General features: G+C 38.8%; 1 protein-coding gene across 7 annotated transcripts in view; it reads left to right on the forward strand.

The window, feature by feature from the left end:
* LOC139110045 (WD repeat-containing protein 47) overlaps window positions 1-24,773 on the forward strand; it is a 61,220-nt gene that overhangs the window by 28,923 nt on the left and 7,524 nt on the right. For 4 of the 7 annotated variants that reach the window (XM_070669589.1, XM_070669579.1, XM_070669559.1 and 1 more), the window contains one exon: window positions 24,183-24,382. In XM_070669589.1, the coding sequence (XP_070525690.1) occupies window positions 24,183-24,382 (200 nt within the window). Of the gene's footprint in view, window positions 1-48; window positions 6,626-24,182; window positions 24,383-24,773 lie in introns of those variants that run through there. The other 3 variants (XM_070669597.1, XM_070669607.1, XM_070669569.1) reach the window with 3 other exon arrangements.

A 24,773-nucleotide genomic window follows, 5' to 3' on the forward strand; every position in this document is an offset into this window, starting at 1 on the left:
ACTGGTTTCCTTTCTAAAACCGTAATATTACATCTACGCACACTCGTGTGCAATGTTATTTAATACGATAGCATGTCATTCGGTTATCACATAACTGCCGTATATCACGAGCATCGATCTGCTGCTCTGAATCATACGGTCATTTTATTACCGCGTTTATGGGAACGTGTCTGTCCCGCCGTTAAAAAAAAAAGGAAAAAAATAGGCACGTTGACTCGCCACTACGCGGTGCAACACGTACAACGTACTTTCTAGCCGTCTTTCTGTATTTTCTATAAGCTTCGACGTAAAAGCTATAACACGTTTATAGTGTCGTCCGTAATTCGCCACAGAAACCGGCCTTCCCACATTTTCCGCGAATCGATCAAGATAGCGAGCACGTAAAATCGATCCATATATCTCTCCTCGTCGCTTCCGGTATAATTTAGAGAAAATTTTAAGATCGTTACCGCGTTACTTTTATTCCGAGTAAGAGGCAATGTCCAATATAAAAGATAAACGTGCCGATAAATAAATCCAACGGGATATATATATGCACGTGCACTATAAATCGGCGAATAGAAACTGCCAAAGTTTGCACGATGTATTAAAATTACAAACAATACAAATATATATCACATCTCGTAAATCTGATTAAACACACTCAGATAAATCAAAGAGTTGCAGTAATTTTTATTTCTTATATTTTTTATAAGTACGCGTTAGGTAATGCTATTTATTTTGCAATTTATACAATTCTATTCGCATCGTTACAAAATTCGCAGAGGCGTATATAGATTTTTTATCTTCACCGATTGACACTCTACAATTTTCGGCTTAATTGTCTTCGTTATTGATTAGTCCCGCTTATCAAGAAATTGTCAATTAAACTCTGTAATTGGCTCAATTGCCAATTAACTGTGGAATAATCTTTCGTGCGCCCTTTTACTTCATTTGATAGATCTTAACATTTCATACTCTCAGTTATGTACATTTATCTACTTTTTTTTTCTTTTTGAGTCACTCTAAATATGTATATCATTGCGCAGTTTTGTATCTTTTTATTGAAAATCGGTATATAATTTTGTTTCCGAGAATTTGTTCGCGTTTCTAATATATTCCGGTTTACCGCGTGAAATTTTCTTTTGGTGGAATTCAGAGATTTATGGCACTCAGCACCGTTCACGTGCAATACGAAATTACACATTTCCGCCCCGGATAATACTACAATGGTGCCCGGCGCGGTCAGCGGTAGCCGAAAATTTGCATGTCAATTCCTCTTTCCTCCTCGACGGCGGAAATGTTGTAGCGATAAAAAGAATTCAACAGCTCATTTACCACGAACGGGAGTGACAAATAACCAAGCGGTAGGCAACATGTCCTCGAAATTCGACCGTCCGGTTAGGTGAACGTATTTCATATTTCGTGTGTCTCTTAAAGGTATCTCTAAAAACTAAAAACACATCAACATAAAGAGCATTACTTTGAAAAATTTATGTGTAAAGAGAGGTGGTTTAAAAATAATTTATATCAAATAAATTTAAAGTCTATTCGTGTCTATGATAATTTTAAATTTAGCAGAAAATTTTTCTTCTTGCTAATGCTTGCGAGTGAAACGATGTCCAGCGATAAGAATCGCAATTCTTCCGTACAAAAGATATCGCTGCTCTGGATTCAGTGGCCTCGTTACTGACTGCGATTGCATTATGCAACGCTATAATTTCGCGGAAGTATCGTGACGTCAGGTAGGTGTGGGTAATCGCGTCAAATGCGTTTTATAGATCCACGATATGATTACCGATTTCCTAAACTTTCGGAGACAACGTGTTACGATTCCCGTTCGAATGTCCCTCGATTTTACCACTTCCGCGTACTTATGTTGTCTGTTTGTCATTTACACTTACACATTGTGAAAGTTGACACGATTACATGCATTTTTTTTTTTTTTAATTTGAAATATATTATTGGCAACAACAATGCAGTATTACAATCTGTCCAAGCAAATACGGAGACTGCGACAACTGCAATCAAAGATTGAAACATTGGCGCTTCCGCGTAAGTGTGCCGGCGACGTGATGCTGTAGCTTATCAACTCCCTAGTTTCACTTATTTGTTTTGTGCGATTTAGCGAATTGTGAATCGAACTATGAAAGTTCACGTTGACATGCCTCGCGAATATCCGTCCGCGTTCTAGATTTCGCGATCGCGCCGCGTCTCAAAACCGTGTTTGCGTCATAAACGCGATGACAGCGTTTGATTCTCGTGTTAATGAAGTCAACAGCTGCGAGAGAGCAATTTCTCTCAGTGAAAAGTTAACCGCGAGATTATTTTCTACTTGTTATTAACCGTGAAACATTTAGCATTAAACCTACCATGATAATTTTCCATATAATTCGCTTTAATAAATTTTAATGGCATTATTTTATCGTCAAGCTTACTTTTTCTTTTTTATTTTTTTTTTTAAACGTTAATTAGAAATTAAATAACATTTTATGACTAAACCGCAACGCTCGCTGCAAGAATCCGACGGAGATCCTCGTACTCCTACACTCGAAATTCTAATGGCTATTCTCGTTCGATGTTAGATTATACCGTGTCATGACGCGGAATATAAATTACATCGTATGCAGGAACGTCGATATTATCATCTCGCTGCCGCGCACAATTGGAGGAAGCATTCGCGTTATTGAACAGAAACGGTGGTGTCGCGTGGGCGCCCTTCTAAGATTTTTCGACGCATTACGCTTTACCGTCATCCGCGTGTTATGCTGAAGCTTGTTTCATGGTCGCCGCAACAGAGTTACACGATGAGAGATCGAGTCGAAGTCGAGTTTCATCGAGCTAACCTGATCGAAGCCTCGAATTTCATTAACGGAAGTTTGACGAGCGCCACCGATAGACATAATAATTGCGATAACGTCAACCTGCGGTCGATGCAACGCGATACCAACCGGGTGCTGCGAGCGTGCCGCGTTTACGACAGGGAGCATAACCCTTTCCAGTACGCGGAACGACGTTCGCTATTTATCTTCGATCGTCAAGGTGAACCGGAATAGGCCACGCATCTTCGTGTAGGTGTCAAAGAGAAGCTGAGTAACTCGATAACCCGCGGCGAATATATGCATACGTGTTTCCTTCTGACAATACGTGACTTGTAACTGGCCGACAGGCGTGATAAAATTTTATGATCGTAGCGCTACTTCGCGATGATTTCGCTCTTGAAAGTATAAACACCGGCATCAGATGTCATCGCGATGTCTGACACAACGTGCTTCCAGAAAATCGAATTACGGCATTGAAACAAAAACCTCTTTCTAGGTTTTATGAATTTTTTTTCATAATTACAGCTGAAATAAATTTTCAAGTAAATAATAATTATATTTTCTAGACTATAATCTGCTGAAAAATATATTAAACGAGAAGCACCACGATGTTTTTTTTAGAATAATCTAATATTATAAAATTATAACATGACAAAGTCCGAGTATTTACATTAGTTACGTCTGATGCAACCTCAACGTACGTTTGTAGCCATTTTAATCAGTATAATCTTGTCAATTTTCTTCGGTATAATCTAGTTACTTAATACATTGAATTATTGTTCCTTTGCGACCAAATAATATAGTTACCGTATGCTATTTGCGCTAATGCGCTTTAATATCATGCTTTATTATAATATAATACTTTAGGCCTAAGAAAACATAATTTGATCTTACATTATTCGAATAAAATTTAAGACGCAGTGCAGTCTTTATTCGCATAAATTATATATATTTGCGTGATTGCGATGTATTGCGCGTGTACGTACTACACTTGCAGTCTGCGTCTTCTACGGAGTGTAACGCATTTGCGGCTCCATCTCGTTGGCTGCATGAAAGAACGTTTCCGTTCACCAGATACCCATGCTCGCAATTTCTTCTTCTACCTTCCCGTTAATCAGGAGTAGATGGCGCTAACTAATTACGCCATAAAAACGAATCGATATTAATTTATTAATTATCGCGATCGAGTTTGACGATTTGTCATATAAAAAAAAATTTTTTTTATGCTTTTATTTTAATAAGTGAAAGTATAATGCACACCGGGATAAAGGTATTCAACGCTACAACAAATAATAAAATTTTATCAAGGAATTATTTAACTAGTTTGTTTCACTTGAAATTTAAAAAATTTATTCTCCGTTTAATCGTGTGATTTATTTTATGTCTGCTGCAATTATGAAACATTTATCTTTAACGTTGGATTAATTGCGAGATAATTAAAGGATAAATGCCGACGTTTAATATAATTGCACTTCATTTAGCATAATTTTTTTTTCTCTGTTTTCTTATTCCATTTATCTTAGTTTTTATTTACTTGATGTTGTTCTGAAGAGAATATCTCGAAAAATAACCGCTCTATAATCATCCGTTCTCCAATTAATAGATCGACAGGTATGATTATAATGAATTCGCGTAATCGGTCGTTAGAATTATAAAAATTCCAAGACACTTCTCGTATATGTACAGATTAAAAAAATGTCAAAAGTTAATTTTAACAAAATAATCATCTCCAAGGATGTTTTAAATTGAACGTGTGTCTCGTGAGAAGGAAAGTCGTAAGATGCATTATCGCAAGATTTACCGACGATGTACAGACATATGTGTCGACTATCGACGAAGATGGTAAACTGGACCCCATATTTGTGAAGCGCGCCTTCGTTGGCGACCCGATTTCGCGACGTGCCAAGGTCATATTCGCGGTTCCTTCGCAGTTTTGCGTGACAAACCCATAAGGTTTGACCTAATATGGATACTTCGCCTTTGAACGAATGGCACACCGGCCTGGTGGGGATCACCGCATGGCGGAGAGCACCTTCGAGGCACCGGGTCTCTCGCGTTCCGCGGTACTCCAGTACCTCATCAGACGTGTATTACGACGCACACAGGCTTTCATATAGTTATGATCGTGCTCCTACCACGCCGCACGTACGCCGGTTGCTTAACGAGCCGCGAAGGTAAAATCGAAGATCGCCAGTCCCTTCACGTGGTCTTGTGAGTACACAAGCCGTACACCGTACGGACTGCAAATTAAATATATCCCGTGACACCGTCTTCTATATGATATCGTGACGCTACGGAATTGTTAACTAATTTTCATTTATCGAACAGAACATTTCTCTTATCGCTATAAAAATCTGTAACTTGAAAACGAACCGCCGAAATTCGCTGAAATGTAACGCGAGACGTTAACAAATGTGCACGTAATTAAAAATTGTTGAAAAGAATTTATAAAGTAACGCAAGATTTTTTTTCTCATTTCCGAATAGTGCTCTAAAACATTGAAAAGTGTGTTGATGATTACGGTAATAGTATTATCATATTTTGACGGAACACATGGTCGATGAGCATTAGGAACAAGACGAAATATCTTCCGTCTCGATTTATATCGGGGTCAAGAAGTGTTTTTGCGAGCTAATTAACATCCTGCTAGCCGTAAAAGTCACCAAGCGAGACAATCCGAGCGGACGGATTCCTGCATAAATGCCAGGAGCAATTATGTGATGCATGAGCGAAGCGGAAATTGCGTATCCGCGAGATCAAATATTAGATACTTTGTCGAGAGAATCCGGAAAATCCGGAGATAATTCCGTGACTGATTTCACGTTTCGAGGAAATATTTTCTCCTCGCAATGTCGACATCGGCGCACCAGCAAGCGGCCATACATCGCCTCGAGGAGCTTTTCAGGGACGTCAAACTGGAGCAGCTGCAAAACAATCCCGAGTTGATCAAGCAAGAGATCAAGATCGATAAATGTTGCGAAGTGCACGGCAAGCACGCAAAAGAGAACTGTTGGAATCGTAGAGGATCTCTCGGAAATTTACACCATGCAAACAGGAAAGACACTTTTGGACGTGACTTTTATAGTTATACCGCAACGTCTCCAACCGGAAGAGGATCGCTAAACATGCCTATGTCAACGCCCAAGAGAGAACTCCATCCTTCGTCTTTTCCGAGTACCCTAAGGAAGAACCCGCTGGGATCGTCCATGAGCGCTATTAACAATACTCGGAAGGATCTATTTTCAAATACCATCGGCGGAACGCCTTTGCGAAGAGATCCTTTAGGTCGTTCCATGGGATGCCTCAGGAAGGACCTCGTATCGAGTTATAATTCGCCGTTGCGACGGGATTACGTGGCGAAGTCGATGACGAATCTCCAGCGACCGGCGACTTCGCGGCGCGATACTGCTCCGAATTTGGCCAGCCTCTTCGCGGCCTCCCCCGAACCCCGCACGAGCCCGAGGACCATCCCCGGGATCACCTCGTCGAACGGGGATCTAAAGGCGCGCAGTTACTCCAACGGGAACCTGAAGAGTTGCCTCGCCGGGTCCAGCGGGAATTGGAGAAGCCATCTGAATGTGACTTTGAACAGCGACCTGTCGTGTCCGATCTCGGACACCCTGAGAAGACCCGATAACAAGTCAACGATGCCGCTTTCTAGCGGCAGACGAGGCTCGTACGACCGGAGAAGACTCTCCACGGATTCTTTAGATAACCTGAAGAGAAACTCGTGGGATCCAGGTCGCAGAGGCTCCTCGGGCTCCTCGGGCGGATGGGATGATCCAATTTGGGAGGAAGGAAGCTACGGCGGTCGTACCGATCAGGTAATGAATTCTGTTTACTTCGGGAGCGAGAGAGAAAGAGAAAGAGAGATCATGTGAAAGGCCGCGTTGATGATGCCATCGATAAGCTGAGTAAGCTGTGCGGTAATATCGTTCTTATAGAGCGGTATAGATACTATCACAAAAGTCGATCGGCAAAAATATCCGTATGAAAAATCTTTATCGCACGTAAATGGATTACTATTTCCTTGATAACGTTAGAAACATTTGTTATCTGTGAAACATGAAGAGCGCTTTTACAATCTTCAACGTTGCGCGAAGTGTCTCGCATTATTTTTTATTCTCACGAGCGACAGGAAAATAATGTCGGTTTGTCAGCCGACAAGGATACCCATCGAGGTGAATTGTTGCACGAGAATGAGTAAAAATTTATCGGTCCTTGTTAGGTGATCCTACATACACGAATGACTCGCGTTGGCGCGTGAGAAAATCTCAGGATTCGTTAATGAGAACGTTTAAATATTAATTTGCGGAATGCATTCACCAGATCAATTAAAAAAAAAAAAATTCTTGATGCTATTGTGAACAAGACAATCACTTTACTTGTAACATCGAGCTGTGATCTCATCGATGTTATACCGATTTTAATTCTCGCTTGTCTTTCCATTTAAAACTACGCTGCGGTTTTTTTTAATGACTCTATTTTTTTTTTTTTTTTGCGTAATAGGCTTTTACATGATATTGAATAATTCTGAATTTTATTGGAAAAATTAATTGATTCCACACGCTGAAGGGAACACACATTTCCGATACGCGCTTACGTCATCGACGTGCCTTGCACGGTATGAAAGTGTCACGCAGTGTTAGTCATCAAAACGTTACTATAGCATTTCGCTACAGATAGGGAAAATGCGACAATCTATCCATTTAACTATGCTAAACTAAAATTTTTCAAAAATAGGTTTTATACGTGGACGTCAAATTAGCATATTACATAAGCATTTATCGTTTTAGATAATATATTATACGTGCACCAAAAACTGTTCAGATAATCTCATTTTGATAAAAAATAATTGTCCTTTTTACAATTTATTATTTTTTATTCAATTAACAATATTGTTATTATAAAAGACAAAAAATTTTTTAATTGGTCTACAAAATTAGGCAAAGTACTTCGGTAATTGTTTAACAAATTAGAGTAAATAAAAAATTTGTCATAGGATATCTGCCGTTATAGTTCTTTTTCGAGAAACGTAATTCTACATTATTGCGGTGCAACCTGCATTCTTGTCTAGTTTACCCCGTAGGCAATGGATCCGCACATTTCCTGAAACAAGTTCCTCGCAGGTGCGACCTACGCACGGTGTTCGGCCATGAGTGGTTTAGCCTACGCGCTCGCACCAGTGATAATTCTCATTTTTGCGGACAAACCTTCCCGTGCTTCCCCCCAGCTTCCTTCCTCCGCGAGCGCGCTCGGTTTTTCAATATAACGCGAGAATTACGTGTACACACACGATCCACATCGGTGCGCTCGATATGGTCGGCTTCCGAACACAGGAGTTAAAAGTAGCTTATTACATCACTATATTAGTTCATCGTAAACCTATCTGCGACGTTACACTGTTTTCCACATATAAAGAAAAATGTATCCACAAATATAACAATGCTTAAAAAAATTAACAATTTCAAAGTAAATTAAGAAATGCAGATTTTCAAGTTACACGTTAAAATAAATTTAATTTTTGACATTCTTTTAATACGTAATAATTTTTGTGATATATTCTTTAGTATTTCTTCTTTTTCTTTTAATATTACTGATTTATTTAGAACCGAAACATATTTAGCTCGGAGAAAAAAAAATGATTGAATTCTTTTTTTGTTCAGCGCATATTTTTATCGCTCTCTTGGTCAAACTTACAGTTCTGTGCGGGATGTCGAAATTTTTCAATCCGGTCTGCGCCGCACGTGCGTTTCGTGCACGATGCGCTTTACCTACATGCAGCTTCACGGTCGGCGAGCACGCGCGATTTTCCGCGTGTCACACGGCTCCGGAACCGTTTCGTCTCACGGTACGACGGCATCCAAGATGATTGACCGATCGTCGTCTTTGTACCGTTATGAAAAATTGACTCTTATTGACGTACAAACTAGCCAAAATTGTCCCGCGGAAAGATGGCTTCGTGTGACACGCACGTTGTCCACGCGGTGTATCGCGACTGTTTCCCTTCGTACGACAAATATTTACCGGAAATAATAAAGTAGGTGAATGATAATAATTTCGCAATAAATTACTTGTAAAAATTAGATTCCACTCCGATGATTCAGATACGTATCGGCACCAATAGCGGATGATCTAATAGAAACTTAGAAGAGCACTTTAGTTATCTACTAAGTAGAGTACAGGAACAGGATACTCGTAATGACATTTTTTTTTCCTTTTTTTCATAAAATAGAAATTATATATTAGATAGTCGAATTTCTTTTTTTCTTTTAGTCTTTTAACCAACTTTTAACACATTCCTCTATCACATTATATTACTCGTAGGCTTTCAGATTTGAAAGAAACGTTGAAACATTTTGCTGATTGTGCTAATGGATTTACATAATGGAATGTCAATTAGTTGTCAAGTCGCAGATGGGAATGACGATTACACAGTAATTGACTTAATATGATTCTTACCAGAGCAAACATGTTTTTGCATTGATCGGTATTTTTCCCCGCGCTCTAAAATTAAACGCAGCCTATTCTCTTTCGTCATCAGTAATAACTTGTCTGTCATTCAGATTTCCATGTATAGTGTGATTCGCGTGGGTCGTCATTGCACCTTTGCTCGCCGACGTGCTCGACAACGCCTATGAATATTCGATCTTTTTTTTTTTTTTTTTTTCCTCTCCATTCTTTTCATTTTCTCAAGTATCCTTTAGGATATTCTTGTTCCTTAAGCATAATAATATTCTAATCATTTTTTTAAACTAGACGCTAAAAACTGCATTGTTGATCATAATCGAATATAGATTCTCTTTGGAGTATATTCTATTTGCGGGAAACGAAGTAATTTACATTGCTGACGACTTTGCACTTTATCATTCGCTTGTTGTTACCGAAACGATTATTGTTTCTCCGTTTGTGGGCGGTTTTAAAATGGTAATCATTATTTCAATGTCGATGATGCTAATTATATTTTATGTTTGGGTCTCGAGCGTAAAAAAAACCGCGGTGATTATGCGAGTGTTTGCGAAAAATTCAAGTTCACGGATATAGTGTCTCGACTTTACGCGTGTAACACGTCTTGAATATAAATAAGCATGCATATATTAAAATTCTCTCATTAGCACTTTGTACGAAGTACCAGTACATGTGTTTAAAAAAAAAATACAGCTCAACAAATTGTTTTTTTTTTAATTACAATTCTAAAATTGTTGTAATTTATTTTATATATAATTTATGTTTTAAAGAATTTAAAAAAGATATTTTTAAACATCCCAAATTTTCTAATCTCTTATTAATGTCTTTTGGAAAAATATATTTTTATATATTTAAATTATTGTAACTGCTTCTTTTTTAATAATTTTTTTTAATTATTAAATTCTTTATACATAATAAACCAAGTGCAACAAGCATGTTTTAACGCGGATAAAACAGAAACCTGTGCTAGCTCAGCGAATGTATCAGAAAGCTGATGGTAAACGATTTCACCAGTCTCTGCCTCGACGATCCTTGATCAAGACTTTTCTTAGAATGTTTTACTAACGAACTCTGTGTTATCGATATAGAATATCATTCTCCCTCTTTTTTTCACTTTAATTTTTATTTTAATTTTTCGTTATTAAATGTATCATAATAAAAGCTAATTTTCGTAATATTTCTGAGTAAAAATTCATGAAAAATTTAACTAAAAACATGACCGAATAACGAAGTTTATCGCGGAGCAAATGTGGGTCGCGATCTTCGCGCTGATAGATGCAAGCTCGACCAGGCGCATCTAATGGTAATCCACTTTCTTGTAAATTTCTTGTGATTGCCGCAAACCGGTGCGATTTTTTTTTCTCCCAATCGTGATGTTCGTAATTTGTGAAAACGCGATACACCGCAATGCTCATGTATGTTATAGATTAATTTACGTGACATTAAGGACGGATCAATAATTCAATGGAATTGTTAGTTTAATTTAATTTTTATAGTTAGTTGAAGCTTATTATGCGATACGAAGGAAGGGTTCTATTATTCCGAGTAAAAAAAGTAATTACGTTAATTTAGAAAACAACCGATCAATCTACTTATCAAAATTAAATATATACGACATAATTAAAAATAAAATTTGTAGGTTTAATAATTTCTAAATATCATACATATATCAACAACGCAATAATCAGTTATATCTACTAACTCCTCGACAATATCATTTTGAGCTATCGCGATCGTGTGAAACTTTTATTCTTCCGCCTTCTACGCCGAAGTATCGCTTTCGATAATTTTTTTCGATAATCCATCAGCGGTGGCTTAAGTCATGGTCCACGTATCAAGAACGGACGTATGATAATTATAACGTGGCGCGCGTGTATCGTTGGTAATGTACGGTTTATATTTCGTTACGCCGGTTATCGCACTGCCCGTTTTCGTGACAGGTACCGGTCAACCTGTTATTAGTATTTTTAACGGTACACGATGCCAATAATCCGGTCATACTCGACGTTGCATTTTTCGTTTCCGCTCCGAACTCCGCTCTGAACTCCCGAACGAAAGAAGTCGCGGCCGATCGCAATACGCAAGCATTACGCAAGCAAGATTTTTTTTTTTTTTCAAGAAAACTGGTCGCGCTTCTTTTTTTTCTTTCTCACGCTGCAGGCGGCTTCTCAGATAAGCAAATAAGAAGGCACGATTCGTACGGACACGTCGAATTTTCTGTTCGCGCAGAGAGCGCAACGAACTGGAGAGCTGATAAGCTGTTTCTCAACCGTAGCTGTCAGCCGCCGATTGCTTTTCAAAATGAAAAGGTCAACCCAATTGCTCCGTCGCGCGCGAATAAAGTGATTTTTATTCGCACCCGCGGTAGCCATCTCATCGCAGAGGAAACTGATCGTCGGACAGAATCGTGCGATTTGTTTAGAATATCGAGCTCTCTCGTGGTCGATGGTTAATAAAGACGCGAATCACGTTTGATGAATAACGAAACTAAGCGCGAATGTGAACCGTGAGAAAAGAGTTATTCATACGCCTGACAACTACGTAATGCAAAATCATCGCTGTACGCATTGAAGTAGGAATTTGGAGACTGGTAATTCCGGTACCGAAAACTCGGTCAACGTGTGTCTGTTTCTGAGATAACTTTGACCTCGACAACATTTCTTGTCGATGCGCACTCGCAAGTCATGGCGTTTTCCTTTTGAGGAAGAAGAAATCGTATTGGGCATGTAAATCCACCAATTTAACTAATGTCCTTCATCTCTTTAGTCGTACAAAGAAACATATATTTTCTCAAGCGAGAAAATAAGATTCAAAAATATTTCACGGCTAAACAAAAAAAAAAAAATTATTTAGATTACATCAATTAAAAGATTTCGATTGACGTTTAAGGAAAAAGTATATATTTATTAAAGAGCAACTTGCATTAATAAAAATTTAATAACTTTTAATAACATTGTATTATTTTAATGTCGTATAATACATCTTTTAATAATACGTTATTCGTTTAATTGCGAGGATCGCCTTCCTTTCGCTATTAAAGTTCTAATTTCCAAGGTGCTAATCTTTCACCTAATCAGACCGCTCTCCTTTACGGCGCGTGTAAATCACCCTCGGTTTCGTCATGAGATAACCCGCCGACGTCTCAAACAAACGCCCGCTCCAGATTTCGTTTTCTCGTGATCTACATCCTCGCAGATAGTCATCTTATTTTAATAGTAACGCGCGATAATTTGCCATCGACTCTCGCACGCGATCCAAGATGACTGGAAAGAACGTTTCTAACGACGGCCAACTGTGATAATTACACCTAAATATCCACGCAATGACTAAAAAAAAAAAGAACGTGTCCGAATGACATCCTCTTTTCACACGTTAAGAAAAATTGCATGCGCTCATACTACCGGATCACGGTAATTTACTTTTTATGTCGCGCGATACTTTCTCTAAAACGCAGATGTTCTACAGAGGTGACGCATCGACGTCTCGTGTCGATTATATGTTTCGCGGTCTGTTTTATGATTTTTGTGTCAATTGATTCGAGCGCCCGCCAAGAGAAATTCATCTGTAACATTCGTACCTCACGGTCGTTCACCAAATACAATTCCGGTTTACATAAAATTCGAACAGGTAGAAAGAAAATTTTAGTTGAACGTTGTGCAACATTGGCAAAACGAATAACGTTAAATTAATAAATTAAAGTGTCAAGAAGTGACGGTGAGTTGAATGTGAGCGCTTATTGCTTGTTAGCAAAATTCGATTACTTGTCGTTAGATAATTTATAGCACCAAGATTCATCTGATTAATTGCGATATTAATAGATCGGACTTTATCGGTTGCGTTAATTAATCTCGTTCAAGTGACTCTCGATTTGAGAACGGCGAGAAGATCGAACCACTTTCGTTCTCGGTGTATAATCAACGGGTATTGTACGCTCGCGCCTTTCTTGAGGAATACATATCAATGCGAGCCGAGTAGTGAAATTGAAACGGCGCGCAAAACACGGTGTTAATAATCGGTTGACCATTACTCGAATGACGATTTACGAGCGCGTACATAATTACCGCGGCGAAAGGAAATTTCGCAAGTACGTGCCACGGCAACCGATGATACAGCGGTGCGAAAAAGGAAGAAAGGCCGGAAAGAAAAATGGTGGAGGATTGCTGCACATCGTGGTAGATTATTAACGGAGCGTATCGGAGAAAGCAGCGATGGAAAATCAAACTGGCGTGATCATATAGCAGGGCGGCGTCCCATGCTGATTAAAAAAAAAAAGAAAAAAAAACAAATACGTGACACTCTTTTTTTTTTAACCTCTGGTTCTATAAATTTCGCTGAAACTACGCCTCGTGTCGATAATAAGTCTCGTACGATGTAATTTTATACAAAATAATTTGCATTTTTTAAATATAAATAGCACATAACAAAAATTTGTCTCGTGCATATAAATAAGATTGAAAAAAAATTATTAAATCAAAATTACATATATGTGTATACGGATAAATAACATTAAATTAGAGCCGCAAAGTCATCATCCGTATCCGAGAATCATGCTGCGAATCGTCACGTAAATTCTTACGCACGTTTATCCGCCAGGCTTTTCTCCCAAGACGCAAGATCCGGTGATTTGTGCCGCGACGAAATATACATATTGCTCGGATCGGCTATTGGGATGGGGAATCCATTTGTGCGATGCATGGATCGTAAAATCAGCCGACCGAAGAAATTTGTAAAACACATGTGATAATATCGATTTAACTCTGGGCTGTTAACGGGCATCGATCACAATGTAAGAAAGTGCAACAGGCTATATACGGTTGTTATTGCAAGGCTAAACCAGCTGCGATTCGTCGCAGCGTCTTGGAAATAAGTAGTGCACATCAGTGCTCATTGTCAATAGAGACATAAACTAATTTCTCTTCTCATACTATTTTTTTTAATATACAGTACGATCTTAATTGTATGTATGTGCACTCTTGGACAAATAACGAATTTTTAAGTAAAAAGAAATAATCAGATTTTTATTACTGCTTGTATAAAAGAATAAATATAATATTTCTGTGAACAAAAAAAGATTTGTCCACGGTAATTAAACAACGTTGAAATTAACAATTAAACTGCTCAGAATCGAATACTAGATATGTCAGTAATATTCGGGTTTACTTCATTTATATTCATATTTCATATTCATATTCGTATTCGAGATATAGAACGGTAAAAAATGATAGAAAGTTCGTTCTTATTTAGAATTCTTCATAAAAGACGTAGAAGCATAATTTATTTTATAAATGGTCTGTAGAAATAATGGAAATATTAATTTTTTTTGAGGGGGGGGGGAAGGAAATTCTTTGACGCGTTTAAAATAAAATTTAACAAATATTAAAGTCTTTTTTTTTATTCGATATCAAAATTAAAAGTCAAACGTATGAATATTGAAATATGAAATTCTTGAAGTACGCATATATCTATTTTTGCAGCCGCCTAAGTTTGAAGGACGGAATAAAAAAGGAGAACAAGCACTATCATGTTATGCATGTTCTCCGTTCCTTGCCTCAACTCTGCGGCAACCTTCAATTCCGTCCTGACGCACATTGAGAACTTGTTACGACACAATTCGCGATTGAATTCGCGAAGGTAGCGCGTTTTGCGATATGAAAATGATCGAGCCAACACGTCGGTACGCCGCCCACCTTCGTTCTCACTTCCTGCGAATAATGACGCGATTTCTATCTCGAAACAAGACTAATACGAGCGGATGAGCCCCGGTGGTTAGGTTGTCGCTGGAAAAGATGATCGCGCAGTGAAAGCGAGAGAGGCTGGAAAACGAACGTTGCAGTTGCTCTTCTTTCCGTTCTTTTTTTTATTTTTTTATTTCTTTTTTTTTTGTAATCCGTTATGTACATCATCGAACTCTCTCGATGGATACGATTATTTCTTTTCTCGGTTCGCAGATCTGAAAAATTGATTCCGAAGATCTTGTCTACGAAATTTTCATAGAACAAGATTAAAATTATAAATTTCCACATGGAAAGTTCGCATATCGTTCGAGGTGAAGTTTCAATGTAAATTTCTCGCTCTTCTAAGTGCCAACGCCCGCACCTCTATTACAAATGTCTACACAACTCTTTTTCCTAATTCTATTTCTGTTGCGTGATCTTTACGCCTAGTGTTTTTAACGAAGGCATCCCTCGCTGATTTTTTTGAATGAGATCGCACGCATATTGCAGGCCACTATCATGCAATCGCCATTGTTCTTTACGGAATAATTGTTTCAATATAATTATTATAGCACTTAAACTTTAAATCTTTTATATCTTTATTACATCAATGGCAATTTACAATTAAATAAAATTTCTCTTAGGTGTTTCACAGTTAGTTATAATTTTTTATTATTGCACTGTTTCTAAATACAGAAACGGTAAATAAATCGTAATGTGATATTACAAAGCGCGTATGAATATGAAGTTAATATCTTTTGTTTGTTCGTTAGAATACTTGATAAAATTCTGGCATTTAAAGAAGTACGATCCTTTGTATTATCGTAAATGTTATAGGTTCACCCGCTTTCTCATCCTTTCTATGTCGAAAACGTACCATATTTCACGCTGCGCTGGCGCGTATTGACGAAATTCATAAATCAACACTATTTGACAACGAGTTATTTAAGGTCCGAGCGAGATATCTTCCCTCCACAAAATCGCGAACTACTCTCGCTTTGCGCGATACGCGCGAAAGAAAGGGGGATGAGTAGTTTCGCGGAGTAGTAGGAGACGAAGTCTTTTACGTTCGGACGAGGAGAAGTGGGTCGTTTCTCAACGGAGCGTAGTGGCTTGGCGAGAACGTAGTCTACGCACTCCTTCGTGGTACCCAGCTGAGTACGGGCCGCGGATCCGCGAGATCGGTTTCGATCGTCTCGAGTGTTTTTCGTACGTGACGGCACGATCACAGTGTCTCTTGAAACATCTTCAAAAAAGAGAAGCTAGAGGACCGAGATCCAAGACAATTTAAAACCGCACCGATGTCGAATCGGACGGGAAACCTTCGATTATAGGTGGTAATTAAGAAGTAACTGACAAGTCCGTCCGAGAGTGAAGTGAGGTGTCGAATTAAATTTCCAAGTGGTCTTTTTTTTTTTCTTTTTCATCGAGACACGCCGAATTGCCCCGAACAGTAGTGAAGATTAACCGAAATTTCTCGTCCCGCACGATTGAACTTTTCCCTCGGCCCCTCATTTTCGTTCCACGAGAAACGTTTCTAATCCAGAATCTCTCTATTATCCGACCGAGCGTACTAAACTCTCTAAGTGTGCGATTATCAAACGCCACTTTCGACATTGATCCTTGACCATGTTATTATCGTCGATTTATTAATTTTTCTGCAGTTTTTTTAATTTTTATTTTTTATTATTAACAATTATTGAAATCCAACGTGATATTCGTCAAGCAAGAAAATCGAACGGTATCTAAAAGGATATTTAAACGTACTGCAACAGAATTTTTTTAACAATTCTGAAAATACTATATATTTCGATTGAAAACAATCGATTGAAGAAATATGACAGTGTGCTCCAATTGAACTTAAATTAATTAGCTCCGAAGGCTTTACATTGGGAGCAATATAGAGCGCAATTTACAATGGGCGATATACGAGTTCTGGATCCACGTATGGATCCCCGTTTTGATCTGAAACAGCACCGACCGTGGCCGCCGATGTACAGAAACAACCGTGCACCGTCTTATTGCTACCGTCCCGTGCCTCTGGACACTTTGGCTCAATGGATAACCCCTCACATCCCCGACTACAATTACGTACCGGCGCCAAGAATTACCGCCAATCCTAACAAGTCGCGGGATTATTACTATCTGGCCCCGTTATACAGAAATGCCTTGCCACCTCCGCCGCAAGCGATGTCGCCGCTTCAAGTATCGCCGGTGGCGATGCCACCACCTGGCATGATGATGATGGAACGGCCAAGAGGACGAGCTAAGAGCTCGGGCGGCCTTACCAGGAGCAGCGTGCCACCTTGCACCTGTGCCGTCGGTCGAACCAGGTCTCTGGAAGATGTTAGGAGTGAGATGAGCGAATGGGACGATTATCACGACGAGAACGGCAACCACTTGCAACGAAATAGCCCTAAAGGCGCAAACGTTTGTCGGCAAATTCGCAGATCAATGGAGAATCTTTTAGACGCGGACACGGAGGAACGTGCACTGCACACGTTTGAAAGAGTCGGCAAAATCTGCAGGAAATCGGACGAGAACAGGAGCGATAAATCCGGAAGGCGACGCGGTAGCTACATGGTGTGTTAAGATTCTTATAAGCAGAATTTTCGTAAGAAAAAAAAATATATATATTAAGAGTATTTTAGATAAATTATGATTTTTCAGGGATTTTATTATGCACGTACCGAGTAAAATTTTAATTAAAAAATATTTCAAATCAACAAATATTTAATACATTGATTTTTATACGCGAATTTTTTGTGTAATAGAAAATTTAAAAAATTGTTAAGTTCCTTTTACAAGTAATGGATTAACCGCTCTTATTAATTTCATTACTTAATTCACCCACGCTTTCTAATGTTGCATGTGCAATGAACATGCATCGTCTTATTTCTTTCATACAACACTTTTTATGTACAAAGTAATATTATTTCGTTTAATTATCTTGTTTAATAATAATGTCAATAACAGCTTATAAAAGCAATTAGAACTCTATTTGCGTCATATCTTAAGTCACTGAGTGACAGGCTATTTATTCCCGATGTAGATTTTTCGCGCAAGTTACCGCGGTTATGTCTCCCCGTATAATGCCTTAACTACATGACTAATGCACAATTTTGCACACACGCAAACTGCCAGAACGACTTTCATACTGAAATTTACAGATCAGTGAGTTTGCTAATCTAGTCTGGACAACCGACTGATTGCACAATCCTCGCGTCTTGTACACTCTTAATTCCGGAAACGTGCCGCGCTTCTTGCGGCGTGTTGCAAACTCAATTAGCTAAATCACCCGCGTGCACAATAATAAAATTATAATTGCCCATGAGTTAACAAAACTCTCTCGTACCAAGGAGAAACCACGTCGCGACATTCATTCGGCGGTCGCTGCCAATTATTCGATTCCGGAACTTGGCATTTCGATTCAACGTGGGGATAATCGCTTTTTCACGCGTCTGTCGCGATTTCTGAATGTCGGCCGAAGAAAGTGCTCCGTGGAATTCAACTTTGCTCGCAGAAACGGAAATAAAATTAATCGCTTTTATTCTCTTTTCAAAGAACATCCGGATTTAATAGCTTATACAATCAGCTGTTCAAATCGCTCCGCAGCTGTATTATACGAAATGTTTCAAGAACGCCACAGACTTTCTGCATAAACGGGAAAAGTAAAATATTGATAATATAATCGTACGACTTATAAAATTTCTCGGTTCTAGAATATTTTAATTTAATTTCTCTTTTTTATGCGCTATATTTCTTGTTATATTTCTTAAAATATTCAAATGTCAAAAACACAGGTGCTACACAGGTTCTTTTCTTTTCTTTTCTTTTTTTCTTTTTCTTTTTTGTTATATTGGTGCTACGTTCCGGTCCATATCTTTTTCTAAATTATGCATCTTTAATGAGCCACATTTTCGACCAACTCGGGGTAGAAAGTGTTCCTGATAGGCACCGTAGTTAATCAACCGTTACTTTTTTATTAAGAAAGTTAATTCGTCCCGTTGAAATAATCGCTAATCAACGCGAATAATCCCCGACCCTCTTATTCCACGCACCGAGGAGCTACGGAGAGATTCTCGATTACATTCCATTATTTCTCACGATCGATCGCGTCCCGGTGATCCGTCGCAATCTCGTGTAACATCGTGCTCGCAGTTAAGAGGTGTCGTTAACTAGCCGCCGGTCATTAAATCGTAACATTGTTATCCAGCTTCGTCGCTAATTAGACACGCCGTGTTGACGGTTCGACAGATTGTCAGATCAGCGGATCGATAAAAAAGCGAGACGAGCGCGAGTTATGCACTGCAGCGTTATCGATAAATCTCAATTACCAACGTACATGGAAAAACTGACTGTTTCGCTTGATCGACGATGTCGATTGGTTTTTATCCAACTTTTCAAAGCACCATCACGCCCCGATTTTCCGTCGGTTTCGGTGGGCGTACTCCGTTGCGAGAAAAAATAAGAAAAAAAAGAATAGTCGTTCGAGAAATTGGATCGATTACCGTTTATGATTACTGTTCATGGCGGCAAATGACCGGTACGTGGTAATCGACTGTTTAGTGAAAGTGAGGTATTCTTCGTGTTGCGCAAGTAATCGATATGACGGGGCACTCTAGTTCGTGACAACTGTCAGAGAAAGAATGCGTACTGGCGGAATGATTTTGTTCTCGGTGAACGGCCACGAAATTGCACGTGTGTCGAAAGCACGCCAGCGATATAATTTTCGAGTTCCTCCCTGACCGCGAGTCTGCTATTAGCTAAGAGCGTTTTGCGCCACGTTGTAATCGACCGTTTAATTATGATCTCGCGTCGCGTGCGTTTCGTACATACGGTAGAAAGTTACCGGCGACTTCCTCGAGAGTCGAAATTACCGCTACGTAAGAAAATTAATGCGACGTCGCTCGTAATTCAAAACGATACACTCGCGGCCTGTGCCACGATACTCTGACGGTAAAAAGAAAAATGTGCTTTTGTAATACCTGCATGTAATAGTCACGTTAATTAATAACCAACGTAACAGCTGGTACCGCAGTGTCTAAGAATTTACGCGTGTATTAAATTTACTCGTGTTCCATAGACGATTCAATATCATCGTCTGAACTACCCGAGAATGCTACAAGTGGCTTGACTTAAATGTCTCTAGTCGATAAATATTACAGCTATATCTCGTTTGCTAATGAAAAAAAAAAAAAAAAATGTAAGAACTTGTTGAGTGCAAGTGACCTCTTACGAAATGTCTCCAGAATTCTGAAATCAATTTACATTTAATTCTGAAAATTGAATTAATAATGCGACCTCTTTTTGTATTAAACTGCTTTCATTTTTTTTTTTTTTTTTTTTTTTTCTTAAATACCGTTAATTCTACATATTACGCAAGAGGTTTCTAAATATATTTTACTTATTCTTAAAAAATCTTTTGCGTTCAATCACACCATCAAGAATTGTTTAGCACTGTATTCGCGATTGTTAATTCACTTCCGCATTCGCTTAGCATATCTGAATAAATTTCTCGGTTGTTATTCTCATTAATATAAGAGAAATTATATCTTAATATAATTTCGCTTATCTTGATAAAAAAAAAAAAAAAAACTTGCAGTTAAGCTGAGTGCAACAACAATTAATCATATTAATTGAATGTAACGCGTTAAATGAGGAGTTGAACACATTAATTATACGTAATATGCTTTTGAAGAATGATGTGCACGAAGTACGTTCTCTTCTTGGTACCAAAGCAATCACAGTTTTACATAAAGATGTCACGCTAAAATTACGTGGTGAAACTCGCGCATCGGAATCTCGAGTACTCTTAAGCCCACACACATGCGTATGCACCTTCGATTTTTGTCCGGATACCGATCGACGACGAAAAAGTATGTCGTAACCCAAATTTAAAAAAAATTATTAACTGTATCGGAAAATTTTTTTTTAATTGTTATCCGAAACATATTGAACTTGTTCTCCGCATAGGTTCGTCTTTCGTATTAATTTAATTAAATTGATCGTTTCCTGTTCTACGAATATCTAGGCCTTCGAGATCGAAAATGATCACGAATAAGTCCGGTTCGACCGGTTATTCAGAGGAGAGTGAAAATTTCGATCACGTCGAATCGCGAAACACAAATCGCTTATTATTAGTATCGTTAACATCGAGCCACCGTGGTCTTTTACGGAGGACTGATTGCAGATCGCATCTAGGACGAGTGAATTTATAATTAATACCTCGCATATATTATACGCGCGAGCGTGCGCATGCATTCCCGCGCGCGTCACATCTGTTTCTTTTTTTTAACGATGCAGCGACGGAGGAAAGTAAAAAGTCGAAGCCGACAATCAGGTCAAGGCCCCTTTATTAGTTGTTTTTCATCGTGTCACGCGTCGTTGGATCCGTCCCTCCAATCTTCGATCGAAGACGCGTGTCCGAAGGCCTTCGGGGCATCCGGCGGATCCTTGACGATCCACCTTTTCCTTCTTATAAGAGCACGAAGGAGATGATCAATAATTAAGGTCGCGAATGCCAATTACTAATCCTACAAACCCTGACGTGCGTATCCCCGATTAAGATTCATGAGAAATAAATTTCTGAACAAGTAGAACTTTTGCTCAGATTTAGATAGAGTTTTATTTCGTAAAGAAGATATATGTATTGTTATATTATTAATTGCACTCGTCTTATAATTGTGCCAAAAATTGTGCCTTGCTTTCCACGTCGGGCAAGAGTTTCATTCGTCGATTTAATGATATACGGTACAGTCGAAAGAAGTTTCGAATACGAAGCAGCGCGATGTTCGAAGCTACATTTACATCATCTCCGTCCCGCTTTCGTTCGGAGGATCTCGAGGTATCCATCCGTATACTATAAAGTTTCTGTCTACAACGCCGCTAGTAGACGTGCTTTCGCAAGGCTGTACAGAACTATTAAGACCGAACGTCTATAACGATGCTCGACGGGTTGACTGACCGATCGACAAAACTAGGCTTCTCAGCTATGTTCACGACGTTTCACGTGCTTTTCCCAACGGAATTACGATCGAGAAGTCGTTTCCGGCTCGTTAAATTGCCCGGCAGATCGATTATATGGAGAATGCCAGAATTTTCGCGGAAATGGGAATTTCTCGCCGATCGATTCTCCTCCATGGCCCCGTTCTCACTCGTAAATCGCGAGACGTCTGCGCGGTAAAAGAGCACAATCGTCGAAACGCTCGATCGTCGTTTTCCTTTTCACGGTGCTATAACAATAGCCGGCGAATAAGATTGAAGGGTGATAAATTAAATCTGATTTTTTTATAGAAAACATAATGGGTGAATGTAAGAGCGGTTGTTTTGTAGCAAATTGAAGTAAGTGAAAGGTGGAGAATTAGCAAGGGACGTATAATTAAAAATCTCGCTTGATTCACCCCCTCAATCCGTTCACTTATTGTTTGAAGAGATAGACTGGCCGATTCTGCGAGATAAAAAGTTGTTATTGAAAGAAAACGAATCAATAGTTATCGAAGCGATGTTTATTCAATACGAGAATGAAATTGTGAATCAGGTGGCGTATCGAATACCAGCTCTTACTGTTAGCGCAATGTCTTTTACTTTACATCGAGCGATTAAATTCGAAAACATTTTTGTAAGTTCACTTTTTTAATAATATATTATCGCCTCGCGAGATCTGATTCGCCTGTTCACGCACGCGCGAGATCTAATTACAGCTGTGTAAGTCATTCCAATTGCCCAGCTTCGACGCCGTTGAGCGTACGCCATCCGCGTGAAAACGCACGCGAGGCGCTAATAATTCCGCTCGTGCCGCACGGTTTGCCAAGAAGAGAACAACAGCGGGCGGAACGTGAATTTGCTTTGCTAATTTATCCATCTAGATAAACGGTCGCGGCCAATCTCGTTGCTCGAAAGTAAAAGCGTGGCGAAGCGCGTCGTTACGCAAACACGAATCGCGAAATGATTCCGGGCTTGTAGCTTTTGGAAAAAAAAGAAAAAAAAAGAAATGCAACGCGCCGAGGAACTTATCGCGAGCTTTTTCTTTGTACAGTAATCCCATAATAGTTGCTCAATTGTCGACGTTGAAGAAATGAGATTACAGTTATGATTATCTAGGCGGGAAATGACTATAACGTGCAATTATCGATCTGTATTAGTTTCACCACACACGTTCCGCCTATTTACTTGTTTTTACGTGGAGAACCTTTATGAACGTACTCATGTACTTTGTTTAATAATGCCGGAGAGGGAATAAAAAACCCCCATCTCTTTTGATTTAGCTCAAAGACTATTCAACGAACATTAAAATAAATTACTCGTATGCATAAAACTAGTAAGATAGAAATTTATCCATGGTCCAACTTTCTAGGATTTCTGAATTTTTCACTTTCCGTTCGATTCGCTACCTGCTATACGCGAGCTGGTTTAGCGAGTTCGGAGTAATATCTGTCTCACGGGAGGAGAGCGCATCATTTGCGTCTTGCGCGAAATGAGAAAGTGAAACTTTTTTTTATGTATACATAAATATGAATATCTTCATGTTAGGCATATTAATTGATTAAGAAAAAAAAAAAAGAAAAGAAATTTAGTGCTGGCGAAAGAATTAAATGAAAGTGCTAATATAATTATCGCAAAATCAAGAGGAATATAATTTCTCATCTAATTTTCCTTCTAAAATCATTCTTATAATTCAGTCGTTATCTAAATAATTTAAAAATAATATTTTATCTATACTTGGCGTCTTTTTTTTTATTAATTATTTTTGTGAATTTATTTAGATTGAATATTTTCAAGAAATCTGAAAGTTATTATTTTCTGTATAATTTCAATGTTAATAATTTATAAGCGAGTAGGAAGTAATAAGAGCGCGAGTATCAAGCGCAATGATATTGTCTGGATATTACGTTCGTCTCACCGCAACGTTTCCATACTTACCGCGGGTAGGGTGAATTCGCAATTTGCACTGGTACTTGTCCTATCCGCAAATAAAAACCTTGCCTTGTGCCGGCAGGCATTCATTAGATCTCGTTAAAGCAATACTGTTTTATCACGATAGCTGCGTTTTCCGCGTGCATTCCTGCTTGCAAGTTCTGCAACGGCGTGGCTTGTAATCGTCCGCGCTACGACGAGCGTGCTATTAGTTCCGTGCACTCGCTCGCACGATGATAATTGCGAATTAATACCAAATTGAGTGAACAATCTCGTTTTACAGCAGGAGCCGCGACCGGAACTCGATACCAGCAATGGAAGCAGCAACGGCGGCGGCAGGCCGCGTTTCGTTCCCGTCACCGCTTTGGAGGACGTGCAGGCGATCCGCTGTGCCGAATTTCATCCCCACGGAAAGCTGTACGCCGTGGGATCGAACTCGAAGACGCTGCGAATATGCGCTTACCCGAAGCTGCACGACGTCAGGTGAGAACTCTCATTCGTTATGCACATACGTTTTTTTTTTCTTTTTTTACTCCCGAGAAACTAACTCGTTTCGAGGTTGTAAGACATTTTTCAAATAATCACGTTTGCGGTTTTATTTCAAATAAAATTATTGATATATTATCTTAAAATTAATAATTTATATATTCCGTAAAATTATTTTTGTTGATTAATAACTAAGTTATTTATTTATGATTTTAAATCATTGTTTGAAAGTATATATAATATCGCGTGAATGTATATCGATGATCAGTTAATAGCGATATTGAGCTTTCTACAAAATGCATTTCGTATCGGCCAGCGGAAGTTTGATACGATAGCGGATGGAAGCCGTTTCACGTCGGACGTTCGAGAAATCGTTTAATTACGATTG

Source organism: Cardiocondyla obscurior, linkage group LG02, assembly GCF_019399895.1.
Source record: "Cardiocondyla obscurior isolate alpha-2009 linkage group LG02, Cobs3.1, whole genome shotgun sequence".
Taxonomy (NCBI): Eukaryota; Metazoa; Arthropoda; class Insecta; order Hymenoptera; family Formicidae; genus Cardiocondyla; species Cardiocondyla obscurior.